This window comes from Nycticebus coucang, chromosome X (assembly GCF_027406575.1).
Source record: "Nycticebus coucang isolate mNycCou1 chromosome X, mNycCou1.pri, whole genome shotgun sequence".
NCBI lineage: Eukaryota > Metazoa > Chordata > Mammalia > Primates > Lorisidae > Nycticebus > Nycticebus coucang.
Genome location: NC_069804.1, coordinates 2,169,034 through 2,190,187, shown reverse-complemented (window position 1 = coordinate 2,190,187; position 21,154 = coordinate 2,169,034). Strand labels below are relative to the sequence as shown.

Here is a 21,154-nt window from a genome sequence, read left to right as displayed (position 1 = left end):
AAAGATGTCCACGTCCTCATCCCATGTGGTAGACAGAATAATGTCCCCAAAGATGTCCACGTCCTCATCCCATGTGGTTGACAGAATAATGTCCCCAGAGATGTCCACATCCTAATCCCATGTGGTAGACAGAATAATGTCCCCAGAGATGTCCACGTCCTAATCCCATGTGGTAGACAGAATAATGTCCCCAGAGATGTCCACGTCCTAATCCCATGTGGGAGACAGAATAATGTCCCCAGAGATGTCCACGTCCTCATCCCATGTGGGAGACAGAATAATGTCCCCAGAGATGTCCACGTCCTCATCCCATGTGGGAGACAGAATAATGTCCCCAGAGATGTCCACGTCCTCATCCCATGTGGGAGACAGAATAATGTCCCCAGAGATGTCCACGTCCTCATCCCATGTGGTAGACAGAATAATGTCCCCAGAGATGTCCACATCCTAATCGGATGTGGAAGAGAGAATGATATCCTCCAAAATGTCATAATCCCATGTGGTAGACAGAATATTTTTATTTCTACCAACAGCCAAAATTGTTTCTTACACATAAAAAACTAAGACCCAGTGAAAAAATTAAACTGCAAATACAGTGATGTAGTTGGGTTATCAGTAAAAGTCATCCAAGAAAAGATATAAGGGTGGCCAGAGAACGTTCATGAGACTCAGCCCTCATTATTAGTCACACTGGGAGAAAGCTTTGTCTGGTGTTATAGATAAAAACTATATAATCCTACTTAACTATTTTTTTTAAAATCCCTTGGGCTCTGTGAGTTACATCATTGATGAGAATCCTTTTTTTCCTTTTTTTTTGAGACAGAGTCTTACTGTGTTAGCCTCGGTAGACTGCTGTGGCATCACAGCTCACAGCAACCTCCAACTCTTGGGCTCAAGTGATTCTCTTGCCTCAGCCTCCCAAGTAGCTGGGACTACAGGCGCCCCCCACAATGCCCGGCTATTTTTCAGTTATCATTCTTACTGTTGTTCATCAGGCCCAGGCTGGGCTCAAACCCACCAGCCTGGGTGTACGTGGTTAATGCCCTACTCACTGAGCTATGGTTGCCGAGCCAACAAGAGTGTAGTTCTGGTTTGCCTCATTTTTTTTTTTTTTTTTTGAGACACAGTCTCACTTTGTCACTCTCTGCAGAGTGTCCTGGAGTCACAGCTCATAGCAACCTCAAATTCCTGGGTTCAAGTGGTCCTCCTGCCTCAGCCTCCCAAGTAGCTGGGACTACAGGCACCTACCAACACGTCCACCTAGTTTTTCTATTTTTAATAGAGATGGGGTCTCCCTCTTGCTCAGGCTGGTCTCAAACTTCTGAGCTCAGGGGATCCACCTGCTTCCGCCTCCCAGAGTGCTGGGGTTACAGGTGGTTACAGGTGGTTTGCCCCATTTTTTTTTTTTTTAATTTTTAGTTTTTTTAAGACTCAGAGTTGTTCCTCGCCATGGAAATCTTTAGTAAAAGGTGAAATATGTAACGATCTGAAGAGAAACCAGAGTATTGCTTTGCCCCATTTTTAAGTTCTGTTATTTTATCCAGTGTAGCATATACACTTGTAGCTTGCCTAAAACTCTGACAGGAGAACAAGACATAGAGAAAAACATACATCAATCCCCAGTTACGGTCTCTGAGAATAACAGAATTATACCTCAACTGAGTCCCATTTTGTGTTCAAAATGAAGGACTCATGCTTGTGGGTAGGATGGAACTGCTCGAGCAGAAGCAGAACACCCGGGTTTAAGACATTATCCTGTTTTGACCACCTCCAACACACATGTTCTCTGCAGGACAGATCCTTGACATGTTGGACAAGGAAGGTTTGACCAACAATACCCTTGTTTATTTTACATCGGACAATGGGGGATCTCTGGAGTCCCAACATGGAAATAACCAGTATGGCGGATGGAACGGGGTCTACAAGGGTAAGGCTCAGACTGTCCTAGATGTGTGTCTGAGGGATTCAACTCTTCCCTGCAATTCCGGCCAGTGCCTTGGGAAGGGGGCCGTCCCGTCCAGGACAATAAATATGGCTGCCCCAAAACTTTGGTTTTTCCAGCCAAGGCAAAAATTGCCATTTGTCATGCTGAGCCTTGAAATGTTTTTTTTTTTTTCTTTTATACAACTAAGTGTTTTTTAGTAGACTCCAGCATCACTATTTAGTTTGATAACACTTCTATCAGCACGGAAAGAAGTTCTGTTATCACTGCGGTTACTCCCATTTCACTGTGCCCAACTATTTCATGCAAATAGTATCAGATGGTTCGTGGACTCTTGCTGAGTCACTTGTCCCCTCCGCTTGCACCTCCATGAGGCTTCTCGTCCGAGTCTGTCATTTGAATCCAGCCGTCCTAATCAACACCCAGGTCAATAAAAGAATATAAAATCTCACCTCTGGGAGCGGGAACTATGTGACCTAATTTGCTTAAAACAAAAAGACAGAGAGACACAGAGAAACTTAAAACCAGCAAAAGTAAGCATATTGTTCTGGTTGTTAATGTTTTTTGTTTGTTTGTTTCTGTTTAAACTCAGGTGGAAAAGGCATGGGCGGCTGGGAAGGTGGGATCCGAGTGCCGGGGATTGTTCGCTGGCCTGGGGTGCTGCAGGCCGGCCGGGTCATTGATGAGCCCACAAGCCTGATGGACATTTTCCCGACCCTGGTGCAGCTGGGAGCCGGCCAGGTGCCCCAGGACAGGTGCGGAAACAAGCAATTACACTCTGGTTCCACACAACAACATTTAAGGGAAATGATACTGTCATTTTTGCATTTTCACAAAGCATCCAAGAGATCTGAGTCTGGGAAAACACTCCCGGTTCTATTATTCCGTGCTGGGATCAAATGTTGCTTTTGTTTTATACACAAAATGCCTGATCCCCTCTTCCTAATTCTTAAGTGGAGCATATTTTATTATGAGAGCATATATCATTATTATAAATATTAATAAAAATTATTGTTATTAATAATAAAGTATTTATTATAAATAAAATAATAATTATATAATTAATTTATATTATATTAATAATATGATGATTATATTATTATCTATATTTTAAAGTAAACATTTATATTTATTGATGTATACAAATATTAAATATTATATTATTAGCATTATATTTATTTAAATATAAATATTTGATTTATATTATATTTATTAATATTTAAAAATCTAATAATGCATTGCAAGAAGTTATTTTTCAGCCAGTGTGGCAGGGACTTTTTTAGGATTCCAATTTTCCTTGTTGTAAAAGATATAAAAAATAAACCCAGACCCGGCCAAACTGCAATCAAAAAATAGCCGCGCGTTGTGGCGGGCGCCTGTAGTCCCAGCTACTCCGGAGGCTGAGGCAAGAGAATCGCTTAAGCCCAGGAGTTGGAGGTTGCTGTGAGCTGTGTGACGCCACGGCACTCTACCCGAGGGTGGTACAGTGAGACTCTGTCTCTACAAAAAAAAAAAATAATAATAATAATTTGGGAGGAAATGGAAAGAAAATGGATTTTTTTTCATAATCCTAATAGCCTAGAGAGGAGCACATATTTAAATTGTAATATACTGTATATGTATACAACATATATCTGCATAGATAAAAAATTTAAAGGCTTCAAACTTTTGTTTACTTTCTTCTACCCCTTATAGGTGGCCATTAGCCTTGCTTAGAAAAAAAACACTATTGCCATTTTAGGGCCTATTATAATTATCTCCTTAGGAAAAATTTCTAGATGTTGAATCTGGGGGTCAATCATATGACCATTTATAGGTAAATATCTTAATATATCTTAATTGAGAATGGAGAAGCAGGCTCCGCGCCTGTGGCTCAAGCGGCTAAGGCGCCAGCCACATATACCGGAGCTGGGCCCACCAACCAACAATGACAGCTGCAACCAAAAAATAGCCGGGTGTTGTGGTGGGTGCCTGTCATCCCAGCTACTTGGGAGACGGAGGCAGGAGAGTTGCTTGAGCCCAGGAGTTGGAGGTTGCTGTGAGCTGTGATGCCACGGCACTCTACCCAGGCCGACAGCTTGAGGCTCTATCTCAAAAAAAAGAATGGAGAAGCAAAAACCCAATGTATTCAATTCTAATATGAAGCCAGTAGCTGATCTAATACATACCTTCATAAGAGAAAAACTCAAATCAATTCAAGTGGGAGGCCGGAGAATGAGGGAGTGGGGAGAGGGGAGGAGAGAGGGGCATGGGGGTCACCGTGTCTGGCACACGTCTTGGGGACAGGACACAATTATAACAGGACTTTACCTAACAAATGCAATCACTGTAACCTAATTCAATGAACCTGAAACAATTAAAATATATATATTTTTTGGCTTGGCACCCGTAGCTCAGTGAGTAGGGCGCCAGCCACATACTCCAAGGCTGGTGGGTTCGAACTCAGCCCAGGCCTGCCAAACAACAATGACAACTGCAACCAAAAAAATAGCCAGGCATTCTAGCTGGTGCCTGTAGTCCCGGCTACTTTGGGAGGCTGAGACTAGCTTAAGCCCAAGAGTTTGAGGTTGCTGTGAGCTGTGACGCTGCAGCACTCTACTGAGGGCAACATAATGAGACTTTGTCTCAAAAAAAAAAAATACATACATATATATTTTTTATTAGATTGTACCATGTGAATTGCTACCAGCCATGAGTGATACTGTCCATATTAAAACAATAGACCTAAAATTATATAAAATTATTTATATATATAAGTCTAATTTATATATACTTAGATACAGACATATGTTGTATAATTTACATACATAACCACATGTATGTATATACATGTGTGTTACAATTTTTATTGCTAAAAATTTTATTGTTAAAATTGTTAAATTTTATTGTTAAAAATTTTATAACTCAGTCTACATTTCTCTGGTTTCTCTCTCTCTCTCTCTCTTTTTTTTTTTTTTTACTGTGAATTATATGTCCTTTGTTGGACTTTTTTTCCTAATAGGCTCTTCATATTTTTCTTTTTAATCTATACCATTTCCTGTGTCTTAAAGCTTTAATCAATTACATGTTGCCAGTCTATATCAGTAGAAGATAAAATAAATTTAGCTATATATTATTGGTTGCTTTTATTAATATATATATACACACACATGCACGAATATATCCAGATGTATGTGTGCACCTATGTTTATATCCACACTTTGTTTTTTATTTCATTTTTTTCTTTTTTCATGGTAACGTTGACCAAGTCAAAATCTACGTGGAGTTCTGAATTTTCCACCTGGGCTGAGAACATTAATTCAGTTAGAAAAAAATAAACCTTCAGTTTACTGCTATTCTAAGTTCATGGCATCCATAAAAAAAATCTACCATCAGTATTTAGGACTAACTTTTGGTTGCAAGATCCCACAAAGTCTTGAAAACAATTAAGAGAAATTAAATAAGGTCAAGATGATTCTCCCTTTCAAGAGAGTTCAACACCTTCAACCGTGAGGAAGATGAATGATCTAATTCCATAGTAACATACTTTTTAGCATCTGTTTGCTCTTTAATATATAGACAGCCAGGGATGGAGAAGTTAAAAAGAGATGCAAATACAGTATTTCCCATCCCGTAGCAACTGACCATGTAACTGGAACATAAAAGGCACAGTTATCCCTGCAAATCAAAACAGGTGGGTTCAACCTTTGGGCTAAGACGGGTGCAGAAAATAGAACAGGAATGTGAAGAAGATATATCCGGGCTTTGTAAAATGAGCAGTATTTAGAAAGGAGAAAGGGCGGGCCAAATATAACAGGAAATGCCAGTCCAGAGAACTCTCCAGAAAAGGGACCAGCAGACGTGCGAACCTTTGTTAGAGAATACAGCGTTTTCTGTAATGACTTAAACCTAATACTGTGTAAAAACAGAAGGGCATTTCAACACACGATTGGCTTGTGTTTACATCCCCGATAAAGCTGAGTACACACTAACTTGTGCCAGACAAGCTGGTCTGCAGTTATCTTTTAGGCAAAGGTGGTATTTGTCCGTGACTAAGGTGGACGGCGGCTGTGTGCTCCCCAGAAACTTGCTCACGTTCAGGCCATTCATCGGGACCTCGTCCGTGCCAGACTTTCCTTCCACTCCTGTGATGCACGGAGTTCAGTACCTTGCACATGGGCTGCTGAATGCTGTAGGGACAAACTGTCCCCAAGTCCTGGCAACATCTCTGAGTCCCTTATGATCTTTCCTGCAGAGTGATTGATGGCCAGGACCTGCTGCCCCTGCTCCTGGGGACAGCCCCACGCTCCAACCACGAGTTCCTTCTGCATTACTGTGAGACATTTCTGCACGCAGTCCGCTGGCACGATTGGGACCGTGAGTAGGGGGCCCCTTCTCCTAACATCCTTCAGAAAGAGCTCCTCGGTGGAGTCAAAGCAGGTGCCCCAGGAGAGCCTGGGGGGCAGGGGGGATTGTAGTCACATGCTGGCTTCTGTGTTTATGTCTGTCAGCATCCTCCCAGCTTTCCTTTTTCACATTAACTTTTTTTTTTTTTTGAGACCGAGTCTCACTATGTCGCCCTGGGTAGAGTGTCATGGCCTCATAGCTCACAGCAACCTTAAATTCTTGGGCTTCAGTGAGTCTCTTCTCTCAGCCTACCAAGTAGCTGGGACTACAGGCACCTGCCACAACACCTGGCTATTTTCTTGTTTTACTTGTCATTGTTGTTTTTAGCAGGCCCAGGCTGGGTTCGAAGCCGCCAGCCCGGGGTATGTGGCTGCGCCCTAACCACTAAGCTATGGACACCGAGCCTCACACTAGCTTTGTATTATTTTGTTTTGGAAGGTATTTCAACCAATGTAATACATTGTTTACATCTTTTTAAAAAATACTTAATGCTTTTATGGGGTATAATGTGCTAATTTTATATACAATTTGGAATGCTTACATCTGGAGGGAGGGTAAATGGTGGGACCACACCTATGGTGCATATTGCAAAGGTACATGTCAAATCTATTAAGTGTAGAGTATAAATGTCCTTACACAATAATTAAGTAGTGAGGTGAAGGCTGTGTTAACACTAACTTTTTAAAGTTGTGGTAGTGAATGTTTCCCCCATCTCAGCATTCATTCTGAGGCCACCTGTCCACCCATGGTTTAAGAGCCATTGATGGAAGTTATTCCTTTCTCTCTTTTCCCCAAGATGTAAAGTCCAACTTTTATCTTCACACACACACAAGCACGCATATGTAAGTGTCAGAGAATTTCTAAACTATTGTATTCATCTAGATGTGCTCCCAAATATTTCAACCACCTTAGTTCATGACACAATTTCACCCTCAGTGCAACAATCACAACTTTGAAACACAAGCAGCACATGGTCAGTGGATGTTTTTTGCATCTCCAAGTTTCCTAGGCTCTCTCAGCCCCCCAAGTCCTTTCAAAAGAGCTATGAAATCGTATGCAACTTTTACAAAGAAAAAAAAATAGGCTGGGCATGGCAGTGGCTCACACCTATAATCCCAGCATCCTGGGAGGCCACGGCAGGTGGATTGCTTGAGCTCAGGAATTTGAGACCAGCCTGAGCAAGAGCAAGACCCCATCTGTACTCAAAATAGAAAAACTAGCCGGGTGTGATGGCAGGTGCCTGTAGTCCCAGTTACTCGGGAGGCTGAGGCACAGAGGATTGCTCAAGGCCCATAATTTGAGATTGCTGTGAGGGATGATGCCACAGTGCTCTACCCAGGGCGACAGTGAGACTCTGTCTCAAAAAATAAAAAAAATGAAGAAAGAAATAAAGACCCCACAGAGATATTAATTAATCATGCCTGCACTGGATACAGAACTTAACTTTGATACTTAACGTGTCTTTACAACATTGTATCTTCCCAAACTGAAACATGCCACATCCCTTTGCCTGCTTGTTTATTTATTTATTTATTTTTTATTATTTTTTTTTTTTTGCAGTTTTTGGCCAGGGCCGGAGCTAGGTTTGAACCTGCCACCACCTGTATATGGGGCCGGCGCCCTACTCCTTTGAGCCACAGGCGCCGCCCTTTGCTTGTTTATTCTTCTTTAAAAGGTCTTCATTTCACCCAGCACCTATGCCCTGGCCAAGTAATTTCATTGCATTTGAAACACCTTCCTATACTAATAGGTTTGCTCACCACCCTTTGGCACAGGTTTTCTGTTAATTACCTATCATTTTAAAAATCAGGCTTTTGCATTAACTTAGCAATGAAATTAATTCTATAGAAAACAGATGCTGTCTGTGTGTTCATGTAAGAAACTCTCACCTATATTGAGTTTTGCTTACTTTTCTTCTATTATATTTCTCTTATGACTCTGCCTCATCGCCCTCTCTCCTTGCATTTGCTTTGTGGACCAATTATTCTTTATTCTTATAGTTTTTAGGAAGCGCTGTACCCTCCTTAGGGTGACTGAAGCTCATAGACTGTCCAAAGCATCATCTCACCCTGTTCCTGGGTGTCTGAATGGGCATCTTTCTGGAATCTACCTTATTTCGGGGGAATTAAACATTTCTTTCTTTTTCTTTTTGCCTTGGGTAGAGTGCTGTGGCATCACAGCTCACAGAAACCTCAAAATCTTGGGCTTAAGCCGTTCTCTTTCCTCAGCCTCTCACGTAGCTGGGACTACAGGTGCCACCCACAACACCCAGCTATGGTTTTTTTTTTTTTTTTTTTTTTTTGCAGTTTTTGGCCGGGGCTGGATTTGAACCCGCCACCTCCGGCATATGGGGCCGGCGCCCTACTCCTTTGAGCCACAGGCACCACCCCCCAGCTATGTTTTTGTTGTTGTTGCAGTTGTCATTGTTGTTTAGCTGGCCCGGGCTGGGCTCAAACCTGCCTGCCTCGGTGTATGTCGCTGGTGCCGTAATCACTGTGCAATGGGTGCTGAACCTAAACATTTCTTGGAAAAAAAAAAAAAATGCCTTTCTTTTCCTTTCTATCCTTGTGACTATTATGAAATGATTTTTTTTTTTTTTTTTTGAGACAGGTCTCACTATGTCATCCTTGGTAGAGTGCTATGGTGTTAAGTGATTCACTCTTGGGCTTAAGTGATTCTCTTGCCTCAGCCTCCCAAGTAGCTGGGATTACAGGCGCCTGCCACAACGCCTGGGTATTTTTTTGTTACACTTGTCATTGTTTTTCAGCTGGCCTGGGCTGGGTTGAACCCGCCAGCCTCAGTGCACATGGGTGGCACCATAACCCCTGTGCTGCAAGTGCCAAGTCAATCAGATCATTTTTTTTTAATTATATATATATATTTTTTTAAGAAACAGTCTCACTTTGTCGCCCTTGGTAGAGTGCTGTGGCATCACCACCTACAGTGACCTCCAACTCTTGGGCTTAGGTGATTCTCTTGCCTCAGCCTCCCAAGTAGCTGGGACTACAGGTACCCACCACAAGATCCAGCTATTTTTTTGTTGCAGTTTGGCTGGGGCTGGTTTCGAAACCGCCACCCTCGGTATATGTGGCTGGTGCCCTACTCACTGAGCCACAGGTGCTGCCCCCATCAGATGATTTTAATGGTTGCATTTTTTTTTATTTTAGATTACGCGGTATATACATGTATATATATTTTTTTCCATTTTAAAGTTCTTTATAAACCTTTCATTCAGCGGCCTGGTCTAATCTGTAACTGGGGTCTTTTACACTGTTACTGCCTCATTACTGATCTCTTTTCTCTTGGTCATCGTGTTGCAGGAAAACCTGGAATTAAAACAGACACTTACACCAACAATATAGAGGAAGGAGCCTTTAAATGGCAGTGAGAACTCAGGTGCCTCGAGGTGTGAAAAGCTGAGTTTTGGGGAACAGTTTTATTCTAAACTCTTTCATATCTTTTTCTTTTTTTCTTCAGTTCAATGTCAGCTACATAGTTTTGGCTACAGATAGTACAAACCAGGGTGTTGTTATTAGTTACGGAGTCTTTTACTTTTCAAGGTTATTTCAGTTCAGTGTAAAGTTTGTTCTTTGAAGGAAGAGTTCTCCGGCAGCTACTTTCTCACGATCACTAAGAAGTGGACGATTTGTTTCTCCTTCCCCAATCAGATGAATATTTCAGTTTTTCCTTCCAGGTAGAAAGATAGGTGGGCAGTATATACCTACTGCCTGTAGGTCAGCAATGGTGCCCCGGCCTGCCTTCCCAGGTCCACTTGGCCTCTGCTGAGAGGCTCCTGAAGATGATTTGTCTTGCAAGCGTCAAAACAACTTCGAGTGTCTCCCCAAGACATGAGTTATCTTTTCAAAATAGGGCCTTCCTTATCTCTAAAACACCCACTCTGATAACTGCCATCCTACCAGTCCCAAGCTGCAACTGCCCTGTGCTCAGATGTGGCTAACCCGGTTCCTGCCTCAGGACCTTTGCACAAGCTGTTTCTACCATCTGAAATTCTCCTGGTGGCCTGGGTCTCCCTGTACCTGGCTCACTGTTAGTGTTAACATCCTACATCTAACATCTGCTGCACACACAGGTTTCTGCACCCAAACCCGCCCCTGACCTGCACCCAGACTCCACCCACACAAACCACCATGGCTGCCTCTCTACTACCCAGATCCATCCCATTTGCTCCTGAGCACGTAGCCCCCGCTGCAACGTTCTTATTTTTACGTCTTGTTTTAGCAGACACCCCCTGGGCTGCACCCCCTCACTAAGGCATTGTCTGTCATCGTCTCACTGGGTTTCACAATGTGTTTTCTGAATGATGATAGCAATCTCTCACAAGGGGTGCCCCTCGGTGGCATCTAACATTCAGGAGATATATATTTTTTTATTTTTTTTTACAAGTTGCAAATGATTTTATAGCTCTTTTGAAAGGATTTTAGGGCCAAGAAGGCCTCCAAAATTTAGAGATGCAAAAAGTATTCATTAAGTGTGTAGCTGGTTAAGCTACAAAGTTATAATTGTTATAATGAGGAGGAAATGGTGTCGGTAAGCTAAGGTGCTTAGAACATTCTTTCCTTCTATCCTTCTCCATTCTCTTCCTTCCCTTCTTTTCTTCCTTCCTTTCACCCCCCCTCTCTTCCTCTTTCCATCCTTCCTCTCTTTTTTCCTTTTCTGCTTCCTTCCCTCCTCCCTTCCTCCTTTCCTTTTTTCCTTTTCTCCTTCCTTCCCTCCTCCCTTCCTCCTTTCCTTTTCTCCTTCCTTCCCTCCTCCCTTCCTCCTTTCCTTTTTTCCTTTTCTCCTTCCTTCCCTCCTCCCTTCCTCCTTTCCTTTTTCCCTTTTCTCCTTCCTTCCCTCCTCCCTTCCTCCTTTCCTTTTTCCCTTTTCTCCTTCCTTCCCTCCTCCCTTCCTCCTTTCCTTTTTCCCTTTTCTCCTTCCTTCCCTCCTCCCTTCCTCCTTTCCTTTTTCCCTTTTCTCCTTCCTTCCCTCCTCCCTTCCTCCTTTCCTTTTTTCCTTTTCTCCTTCCTTCCCTCCTCCCTTCCTCCTTTCCTTTTTCCCTTTTCTCCTTCCTTCCCTCCTCCCTTCCTCCTTTCCTTTTTCCCTTTTCTCCTTCCTTCCCTCCTCCCTTCCTCCTTTCCTTTTTCCCTTTTCTCCTTCCTTCCCTCCTCCCTTCCTCCTTTCCTTTTTCCCTTTTCTCCTTCCTTCCCTCCTCCCTTCCTCCTTTCCTTTTTCCCTTTTCTCCTTCCTTCCCTCCTCCCTTCCTCCTTTCCTTTTTCCCTTTTCTCCTTCCTTCCCTCCTCCCTTCCTCCTTTCCTTTTTCCCTTTTCTCCTTCCTTCCCTCCTCCCTTCCTCCTTTCCTTTTTCCCTTTTCTCCTTCCTTCCCTCCTCCCTTCCTCCTTTCCTTTTTCCCTTTTCTCCTTCCTTCCCTCCTCCCTTCCTCCTTTCCTTTTTCCCTTTTCTCCTTCCTTCCCTCCTCCCTTCCTCCTTTCCTTTTTCCCTTTTCTCCTTCCTTCCCTCCTCCCTTCCTCCTTTCCTTTTTCCCTTTTCTCCTTCCTTCCCTCCTCCCTTCCTCCTTTCCTTTTTCCCTTTTCTCCTTCCTTCCCTCCTCCCTTCCTCCTTTCCTTTTTCCCTTTTCTCCTTCCTTCCCTCCTCCCTTCCTCCTTTCCTTTTTCCCTTTTCTCCTTCCTTCCCTCCTCCCTTCCTCCTTTCCTTTTTCCCTTTTCTCCTTCCTTCCCTCCTCCCTTCCTCCTTTCCTTTTTTCCTTTTCTCCTTCCTTCCCTCCTCCCTTCCTCCTTTCCTTTTTCCCTTTTCTCCTTCCTTCCCTCCTCCCTTCCTCCTTTCCTTTTTCCCTTTTCTCCTTCCTTCCCTCCTCCCTTCCTCCTTTCCTTTTTCCCTTTTCTCCTTCCTTCCCTCCTCCCTTCCTCCTTTCCTTTTTCCCTTTTCTCCTTCCTTCCCTCCTCCCTTCCTCCTTTCCTTTTTCCCTTTTCTCCTTCCTTCCCTCCTCCCTTCCTCCTTTCCTTTTTCCCTTTTCTCCTTCCTTCCCTCCTCCCTTCCTCCTTTCCTTTTTCCCTTTTCTCCTTCCTTCCCTCCTCCCTTCCTCCTTTCCTTTTTCCCTTTTCTCCTTCCTTCCCTCCTCCCTTCCTCCTTTCCTTTTTTCCTTTTCTCCTTCCTTCCCTCCTCCCTTCCTCCTTTCCTTTTTTCCTTTTCTCCTTCCTTCCCTCCTCCCTTCCTCCTTTCCTTTTTCCCTTTTCTCCTTCCTTCCCTCCTCCCTTCCTCCTTTCCTTTTTCCCTTTTCTCCTTCCTTCCCTCCTCCCTTCCTCCTTTCCTTTTTCCCTTTTCTCCTTCCTTCCCTCCTCCCTTCCTCCTTTCCTTTTTCCCTTTTCTCCTTCCTTCCCTCCTCCCTTCCTCCTTTCCTTTTTTCCTTTTCTCCTTCCTTCCCTCCTCCCTTCCTCCTTTCCTTTTTTCCTTTTCTCCTTCCTTCCCTCCTCCCTTCCTCCTTTCCTTTTTCCCTTTTCTCCTTCCTTCCCTCCTCCCTTCCTCCTTTCCTTTTTCCCTTTTCTCCTTCCTTCCCTCCTCCCTTCCTCCTTTCCTTTTTCCCTTTTCTCCTTCCTTCCCTCCTCCCTTCCTCCTTTCCTTTTTCCCTTTTCTCCTTCCTTCCCTCCTCCCTTCCTCCTTTCCTTTTTCCCTTTTCTCCTTCCTTCCCTCCTCCCTTCCTCCTTTCCTTTTTCCCTTTTCTCCTTCCTTCCCTCCTCCCTTCCTCCTTTCCTTTTTCCCTTTTCTCCTTCCTTCCCTCCTCCCTTCCTCCTTTCCTTTTTCCCTTTTCTCCTTCCTTCCCTCCTCCCTTCCTCCTTTCCTTTTTTCCTTTTCTCCTTCCTTCCCTCCTCCCTTCCTCCTTTCCTTTTTTCCCTCCTGCCCTCCCTTCTTTCCTTTCCTTCTTGGTACCTCCCCAGCTACAGAGGAAAACGTCGGGAAAATCTCACTGAGAACATGTAACCACAGGCCATTTTAACCCCCCCGAGAATTCAGTTATGAAACTGCCCTCCACCCCGTCTCTGATCCGAGCCCTTCACTGTTCTAAAGCCACTTAGCAAGATATAATTCACAGACCAGAAAATCGACCCTTTTCAACAGCGCCATTCGGCCGCGTTTGGCACATTCACAATCTTGTGCAACCCCTCGACCTGTGTCTACTTCCAGAACATTCCCACCCGCCCCAAAAGATGAGGTCTTCCCCATCAGTAGTCACTGCCCATCCCCGTCCCCTGACAAACACTTGTCCACTTTCCATCATTATGCATTAAGGACCCCAGATAGTCCATAAATGGGATCCTAACAGGTGCGCCCCTTTGAACTATTTTTCTTCCACTATTTTTCTTTTCTTTCTTTTTTTTTTTTGACACAGAGCCTCAAGCTGTCGCCCCTGGCTAGAGTGCTGTGGCGTCACAGCTCACTGCAACCTCCAACTCCTGGGCTTAAGCGATTCTCTTGGCTCGGCCTCCCAAGGAGCTGGGACTATAGGCACTTGTAGTTGTCATTGTTGTTTGGCAGGCTCAGGCTGGATTTGAACTCACCAGCTCTGGTACATGTGGCTGGCGCCTTAGCCACTTGAGCTACAGGGGCCGAGCCTTCTTCCACTATTTTTCAATGTTTGTCCACATATTGGAGTCTCTTTCCTGAATGCTATCCTGTTGTGTGGCCGGATGGCATTCTGTTCATCCGTTCATCCCTCCACCAGTACGTGGGTTTTTCTCCCTTCTAGCTGCTGTGACAGTCCAGACTGAACCCTGTTTCTCCATGTCCACTCTGTGGGATTCCTGTCCTTCCTCCAGGGGGAAGAGTTTGGAAAGTCCACTACCTGACCCCGAAGTTCCAGCCCGAGGGAGCCGGTGCCTGTTATGGGAGAGGGGTCTGCCCCTGCTTCGGGGACAAAGTAACTCAGCACAACCCACCTTTACTCTTTGATCTCTCGAGAGACCCCTCCGAGACCCACGTCCTCACGCCGGCCACAGAGCCCTTGTTCCACCAGGTGGTGGACACTGTCCGGCAGGCTGTGGAGGTGCACCAGCGGACCCTGCGCCCTGTCTCCCTGCAGCTGGACGTGCCGCAGAACACCTGGAAACCCTGGCTCCAGCCCTGCTGTGGGCCCTTCCCATTCTGCAGATGCCCATGATGAGCAACTGTGACCAAAACTTGGGTGCCCGAGTTGCAGATTCCTTCACCCACATGGAAACAAACCTTCACTGTGAAATTAAGGCATCTATGCATTTGCATAAAGCTAAAAAAACTCATCCCATTAAAAGAGAAAGAATCAAGGAAAAGTAGCAATGGCCAATAAATAATAAAATGCACCATGGTGTGGTCGCTTGACCTATCCGACAGGGAAATTAGGAGCAAAGTCCTTCCTGTTTTCACTACATTCTGTCAAAGCCAGCCTCACCTATAGGAGACCACTCTGCAGCCCCCAGAACAGCACAAGTCCCAAAAGAAGGTTTGCAGAAAAACAGGAATCTAAGCCCCAAAGTTAAAAAACTGGTGCTGATAATTCAAGGCCGTGGTTCCAATTTATATTCTTAATACCAGCAGGGAAAGATTGTCTCCTGGCTGGAACTGTTTTCAAGCAATTATCCTGGGTCAGCAAATGCCACAGGTGATTTGAAGAAACTGAATTTGGGAGCTGTGTTAGAGAGTAGAGTTCTCTTCCTCTCGGGGCTGGGAGGTCACTGTGTGTTAATCTCCAGACCAGCTGAACTGCTATGACAAAAATGCCATAAACTGGGTGTAAAGAAAACACATTCATTGCTCACACTTCTGGAGGCTGGAAGTTCAAGATCCCGGCGTGGCATATGCTGTGAGTGGTGGAGATTCACTTCCTGTTGATAGATGGTGCCTTCCTCACACGGTGGGGGTGAGAGAGCTCTCTGGGGCTCCTTTTATAAGGGCACTGAGGCTTATAAACCAAAGACATTTATTGCTCACAGCTCTGGAGGCTGAAGATCCCGGCGTGGCAGATGCTGTGAGTGATGGAGACTCACCTCCTGGTTCATACCCTGTTTCCCCAAAAATAAGACATCCTCCGAAAATAAGACCTACTTACAGGAAAGATAAGACGTCCCCTGAAAATAAGACCTAGCGCGTCTTTGGGAGCACACCTTAAAATAAGACACTGTCTTATTTTCAGGGAAACAGGGTAGATGGAATGCCTTCTCCCTGTGTCCTCACATGGGGGGAGGGAGCTCCGTGGGGGTCCCTTTATAAGGACACTGATCCCATCCATGAGGCTCCACCCTCAGGACTACATCACCTCCCAAAGTCCCCACCTCCTAACCTCAAGGATTACGTCATCTACACACAAGTTGGGGATGGGGAATACAGATACTAAGTCTATATGTAGAAAGCAGGCAGAGCTCTCACAGCCTGGGGAACACGCAGAGAATGAACCCTCAACTGCTTCTCCTCTGTTCCTAAAACAGCCATTTTCCTTTCTTCCTGGTCCCTCTGCCTGAAGTCACATAGCCCTCTCTCCCTTCTTCCTCTTTGTCATATGCTAACAAAGTTAAATAGTAATCACTAAGTCACATAGTTCTTCCTTTGTTTTGTCAACTATGCTATTTCCCCATATTGTCTATGCTACTTCCCCCTGGACAACCCTGTACAGAGTCTATAAAATAAAGCTGATTTTGTGCTTTGGGGCTGGCTGCAGCCATCAGCTCAGTCAGTTCTCCGGGTCCCATCCTTTGTTCCTGTGTCTTCTCTTGAGCTGGATTTTCTTCATTCCCCACCAATTCCACTCTGGTTCTCCTCTTTGCTGCACTGTTTTGCGACAGCTATGCAACATTAAAAATAGCCACCCCCCGCCAGGGGCAGTGCCTGTGGCTCAAAGGAGTAGGGCGCTGGCCCCATATGCAGGAGGTGGCAGGTTCAAACCCAGCCCTGTCCAAAAACTGAAAAAAAAAAAAAAAAAAAAAAAAAATAGAGACCCCAGATCAAGAGCCCTTGAAATTCCAGAGAATATGGCCAATGCCACATTAAGGATTGAATGCCAGAGTTAGAACTGGAACTGAATCTTTTTTTGGAACAGTGATAGTTCTCAGTTCCTTTTGGACTATTATTACAGAATACCACATTCAAGGTGGGTTATAATACAGGGTAGACATAAAGTTCATGTGCAACTTACTATATTAAAGTATTTAGAAATTGCACAGAAATTTTATGTCCACTCTGTATAACAATGTATTTATTGCTCACAGTTCTGGAGGTCCAAGACCCCGGCATGGCAGAGTCTGTCTGGTGAGCACTCAGCTCCTGGTTCATAGATGGGGCTTCAATGCATGAATTTGGGGGGTCAGATACTTTCAGGCCATAGAAGCCTGCCTGGTTTACTGGCTTAGCAATAGGCCTGTGAAGAACAGGACAGGAGCAGGAGACAGAACAGAGGCTGGACAGGGTTTCTTCACCCCCTACCCAATCACTCTTGCTCCATTTTCCGCACACACGTGTCTAGTCCCCGCCTGTATGAGTCTGTTCAAGCACCATAAAAAAATACAACAGACCAAGTGGCTAAAATAACAGAAATACATATTCTTTCACCTTGTGGAGACTGGAAGTTCTAGATCAAGGTGTCTCAGGCTGGTGCCTCTTGAGCCCTCGCTCTGTGGCACGTGGATTCCGTCTTCCCCATGTCTGTGTCCTGAAATCCTTTTCTTATAAGGACACCAGTCCTATTGGAACACCAGCCCTCCCTACAGACCTCACTTTATCTTAATCGCCTTGTTAAAGACACATCTTCAAATCCAGCCACATTCTTAGGTCCTGGGGCTTAGGGCTTCCACATAGGAATTTGGAGACAGACACAGTTCATTCTGCTTTGGGACAAGGAGTAACAGGTCTTTCTGTCTCCAGATTCAAGCAACGCCTCACCCTGTCAAACACATTTCCCCCAAATTATCTGATCCACTGTAAACTCCTACAAACGGCGGCATTCATTGGGAAAGGGCACTAAGAAAGGGGCTTGGCAGTGGGGGGTAGGGGGACAGAGAGAAGAAAACCTGGTCAGTTGAGCCAGAAAGTCCAGAGGGTCCGTAGAATGTGGGTATGAAGTAATGTAGGTAAGCACTGATCAACAGAAAAAGACAATGACCAATAGAAAAAGGCGATATTGCTTGGAGATGCAGAGGCCAGTGAAGATTCTTGTCCCAGTTTCAAACAGATAATATTTACTCTGCTGGGTTTCCATCTGTCCTCCTCCATGACAGGACCCACTTCCAACTCTCTTTGTAGGTGCTCTAAATTTTCTCTTTCTTCTTCTTTTTTTTTTGCAGTTTTTTTGGCCAGGGCTGGGTTTGAACCCACCACCTCTGGCATAGGGGGCCAGAGCTCTACCCTTTTGAGCCACAGGCGCCACCCTCTCTTTCTTCTTAAAATAAAATATTACCCTGAAATTTGTGCAGGTTTCTTTTGGTTTTTATCCATCCTGCTGTTGATGCTCCAGTTTTATTTTTAGTCTCCACTTACTTTTGTCTTCCATGACCTCCAAGCCTCCGTTGAACTTTCCACCTCAGCTGAGTCATCAGCCCAGGTCAACTGGGTTCAGGGAAATGGGAGCCCCAAACTCCAGTGTTCACAGAGACCAACCAAAGGCAAATGCGTGTTCAGCCAATTGTCCTCTGGCGTAAAGAAAGAAGTGAAAGTCAGCCAACCCTTAGGGCTGCAGTGTCTCCCTAAAAGCCATGATTTCGGGGATAGGTCCTGCCAGCCGTGTGAGATGTCCCCTGCTCTCAGAGCCACCCCTGAGTTCTTCGCCATCCACTTAGGCAAGGTCGCCTCCCTCTCCGTGCCCGGCCATCACCCTTACCCCACGGAGGCTCCATGCCCTTAAAGTCTAGTGAGTCCTCAAAATTATGCCTCCCCCAATCAGTACCTCCAAGGCCAGCAGCTCCCACTGTCCCCAGCACCCCTTAAAATTCCTAAACATTCAAGACATTCCCTGATGAGGGCTGACTGTGTTTGGGTAATTCCCCCAAACATGGCTCCCCTCCAGCCTCAGGGATCTTCCTCCCTGCAACGCAGGATTGCTGCAAAGGATGGAATCCCCTCCCCACCTTCCCTGAATCTCCATGCTCACCTCATTCTAGACTCGCTCACTTGTTCCAGACCTCAGCTGGCCTGCTCCATCTGTGTGGTGCTGGCTTCACAGGGAATGGAAGGAGGAAAACCCTTCTGGATGACAGTCCCTCTGAAAGAAGCAGGGCAAAGCCCTAAACAAACCAGTCTCAGCCCCATAAATGTGCCTGTTACTACACCAGGAGGGTCCGGCCACCTGTCACTGTTGGCCAACATGCAGAAACGGGGACAGGTCCACTAAACTCTGCCAGAAGGCCGGTGATTCTGGGCAACTCAAATTAGCCTCTCCAAGACTGTTCCGGTCTTCCATTTCCAAAATCACAGTTTTAGACATAATGCTTCACAGTAAAGACCACAATAACCCTTATTTTTTTTATTGTTGGGCATTCATTGAGGGTATAAAGAACCAGTTTGCACTACTTGCATTTGCCAGGCCAAGTTCCTCTTATAAATGTGTTCCTACCCCAAAAGGTGTTCCAAACACTGTTAACTCCCCGCCAGGGCTCCCTCATTCTCCCACCTCCTGATGCAGCAAAAGAAACCCACACAAATTTCAGGGTAACAGAGAGATTTTATTTAAAAACTTTTTTTTTTTTTTGAGACACAGCCTCAAGCTGTCACCCTGGGTAGAGTGCTGTGCCATCACAGCTCACAGCAACTTCCAACTCCTGGGCTCAAGCGATTCTCCTGCCTCTGCCTCCCAAGTAGCTGGGACTACAGGCACCCGCCACAATGCCCAGCTATTTTTTGTTTGCTGCCGTCATTGTTGTTTGGCAGGCCAGGGCTGGATTCGAACCCGCCAGCTCAGGTGTATGTGGCTGGCGCCTTAGCTGGTTGAGCCCCAGGTGCCAGAGAGATTTTATTTTAAGAAGAACAACGAGAACATTCTCCCTGGGGTGGGAGAATGTGGAGCCTCGGAGAGAGGGAGGGAGATTGTCACAACTCGGTGACAATTTATTACATTTCCAATTCAAGTTAATTACTAAACTATTCAAGATAGGCATCTTTTAGGTGGAAGCTAAATTTACAAAACGGTAAGAATGGGAGACAGGGGATGAAAGTCTGCCAGGACCTAAACCAACCAGACCAGCTGTGTTATGTAGGCCCAGCCTGGCAGATTCTATCTTTTTTTCACTCTCTGTAGTCTCACGTTGAGGGAAAAGAAGCTGTACTCTGTAAAATAATTTAAGGGGGTTTATTCTGAGCCAAATGTAAGGACCACGGCCCGGAGCCACACTCGGAAGCCTTGAGCCAAGTACACTCGAGGTGCTGGGGCTATAGTTCTGTTTTATACATTTTAGGGAGACAGATTACAGGTGAGTCATAACTCAATATGGGAAAGGCATATATTGGTTCAGCCCCCAAAGGTGAGACATTTGGAAGCTGGGAGCTTACAGGTTGTAGGTGAGTTTAAAGATCAGTTGGCTAAAAGAGTGAGGCTCTGTCTAACAGACCAGAAGTCAGTGAACAGGAATGCTTAAGATGAGTCAGTGAACAGGAATGCTTAAGATAAAGGGTTTGTGAATTAGAGACAAAGTACTGGACAGACTCAAGTGGTTTGCTGTGTATATTGGGGACCTGCAGGTGCGTCTTGAAGAGCCTCAGGCCTGTTATTGGGTCACATAAGACGTCTCTAAGGAGGGAGGGGGGACGATGAGGCAAGTCCAGTCTCCTTTCCGTTGCTAGTGACTCAGTTTTAGGGGATCCCTGGGTCAAGAGGTGGGAGGGGTTCCTGGCTCTGGCTCTATAGTTTCCAAAAAGTACCCCATCCTTACCTACCTCGGCGTGCTGTTTCTGGAGCTTCTAACTCTAGTGAATTGGGGCGGGGGTGTGCTTTTGGCATTGTTTTTAATACACGCCAAAGTATCTGGGACAGCCCACCCCACCCACCAGGTCTTTGGAAAACTTTGATTCCATCCGGTGAAGATTACACAGCTGAATTGCAAAGGATAAAAGGGAATGCCTGCTGTACAGAGAATATATAATTAAGCGTCCTGGCCGCGCCATCTATCCTGGCTCATACTTACCTCCCCGTCCCCCAGACTTAATCCGCACGCAGAACCCACATTGCAAAAGCCGAGCCTCTTGAAATCGAAATTGCATCTTGAGCGCTTAATTGTTCTGGGCAAAGGCCAAGGCCATTCCCAAGAGGAAGAGAAGGCACTTGCGTCCAGTTAACTTCTTGGAGAGGGCGGGGCGGGACTGCCCCACCGCTCCCCTGCGCCCAGCCTGACTGGGATCAATCAGCAGGTCCTCAGCTCTCAGCCCTGGCGTCTCCAGGTGCCCAAAGGGAAAACTAGTTTGTAAACTCGGTTGCGCAGAGCCAGGAGAATAAGCGGATTTGGGAGGCGGGGCTCACACCTGGGATCCCGCGTCTCCGCCTCCGTACCCTGCAGCCAAGTGCGCAGTGCTCGGGGCAAGGTCCGGAGCTCCCGGCCTGCGCTCGCCATGCCATCGACCGCGCGGAGGGGAGCGCGCCGGCCCCGGGGACGCGCCGCGTCCGCCGCCAGGTGCGCGGGACCCCCGGACGCGGCCCGCACTTGGGGTTGGGGTCGGGGGCGCGCGGTGGAGGGTCGGTGGGGGACCCGAAAGCACCGGGAGGGGAGTCCGGGGCGAGAGTGCGCGTCCGGCAAGGCGCGGCTGTGCCGGGGCTTGGATTCACCAACCCTACTGGAAGGTGCGTTCCCTGCCCTCTACCCACGCCGG

The 21,154-nt window shown here is 45.9% G+C and overlaps 2 protein-coding genes and 1 pseudogene across 8 annotated transcripts in view; 2 read left to right on the top strand and 1 right to left on the bottom strand.

Annotated features, from left to right (window-relative positions):
• Window positions 1–16,151, top strand: part of LOC128577212 (arylsulfatase L-like) — a 54,226-nt gene extending 38,075 nt beyond the window's left edge. For 3 of the 6 annotated variants that reach the window (XM_053579335.1, XM_053579333.1, XM_053579334.1), the window contains 4 exons: window positions 1,793–1,927; window positions 2,535–2,697; window positions 6,177–6,298; window positions 14,158–16,151. In XM_053579335.1, coding sequence (XP_053435310.1) covers window positions 1,793–1,927; window positions 2,535–2,697; window positions 6,177–6,298; window positions 14,158–14,498 — 761 coding nt within the window. In that variant the 3' untranslated portion in view covers window positions 14,499–16,151. Of the gene's footprint in view, window positions 1–1,792; window positions 1,928–2,534; window positions 2,698–6,176; window positions 6,299–9,648; window positions 9,735–14,087 lie in introns of all 6 variants that reach the window. The other 3 variants (XM_053579338.1, XM_053579337.1, XM_053579336.1) reach the window with 3 other exon arrangements.
• LOC128578614 (uncharacterized) lies at window positions 1,417–1,506 on the bottom strand (annotated as a pseudogene).
• Window positions 16,152–20,761: 4,610 nt separating the features above from the next.
• ARSD (arylsulfatase D) overlaps window positions 20,762–21,154 on the top strand; it is a 29,339-nt gene continuing 28,946 nt past the window's right edge. For both annotated transcript variants that reach the window (XM_053579330.1, XM_053579328.1), the window contains exon 1: window positions 20,762–20,958. In XM_053579330.1, the coding sequence (XP_053435305.1) occupies window positions 20,897–20,958 (62 nt within the window). In that variant the 5' untranslated portion in view covers window positions 20,762–20,896. The remainder of the gene's footprint in view (window positions 20,959–21,154) is intronic.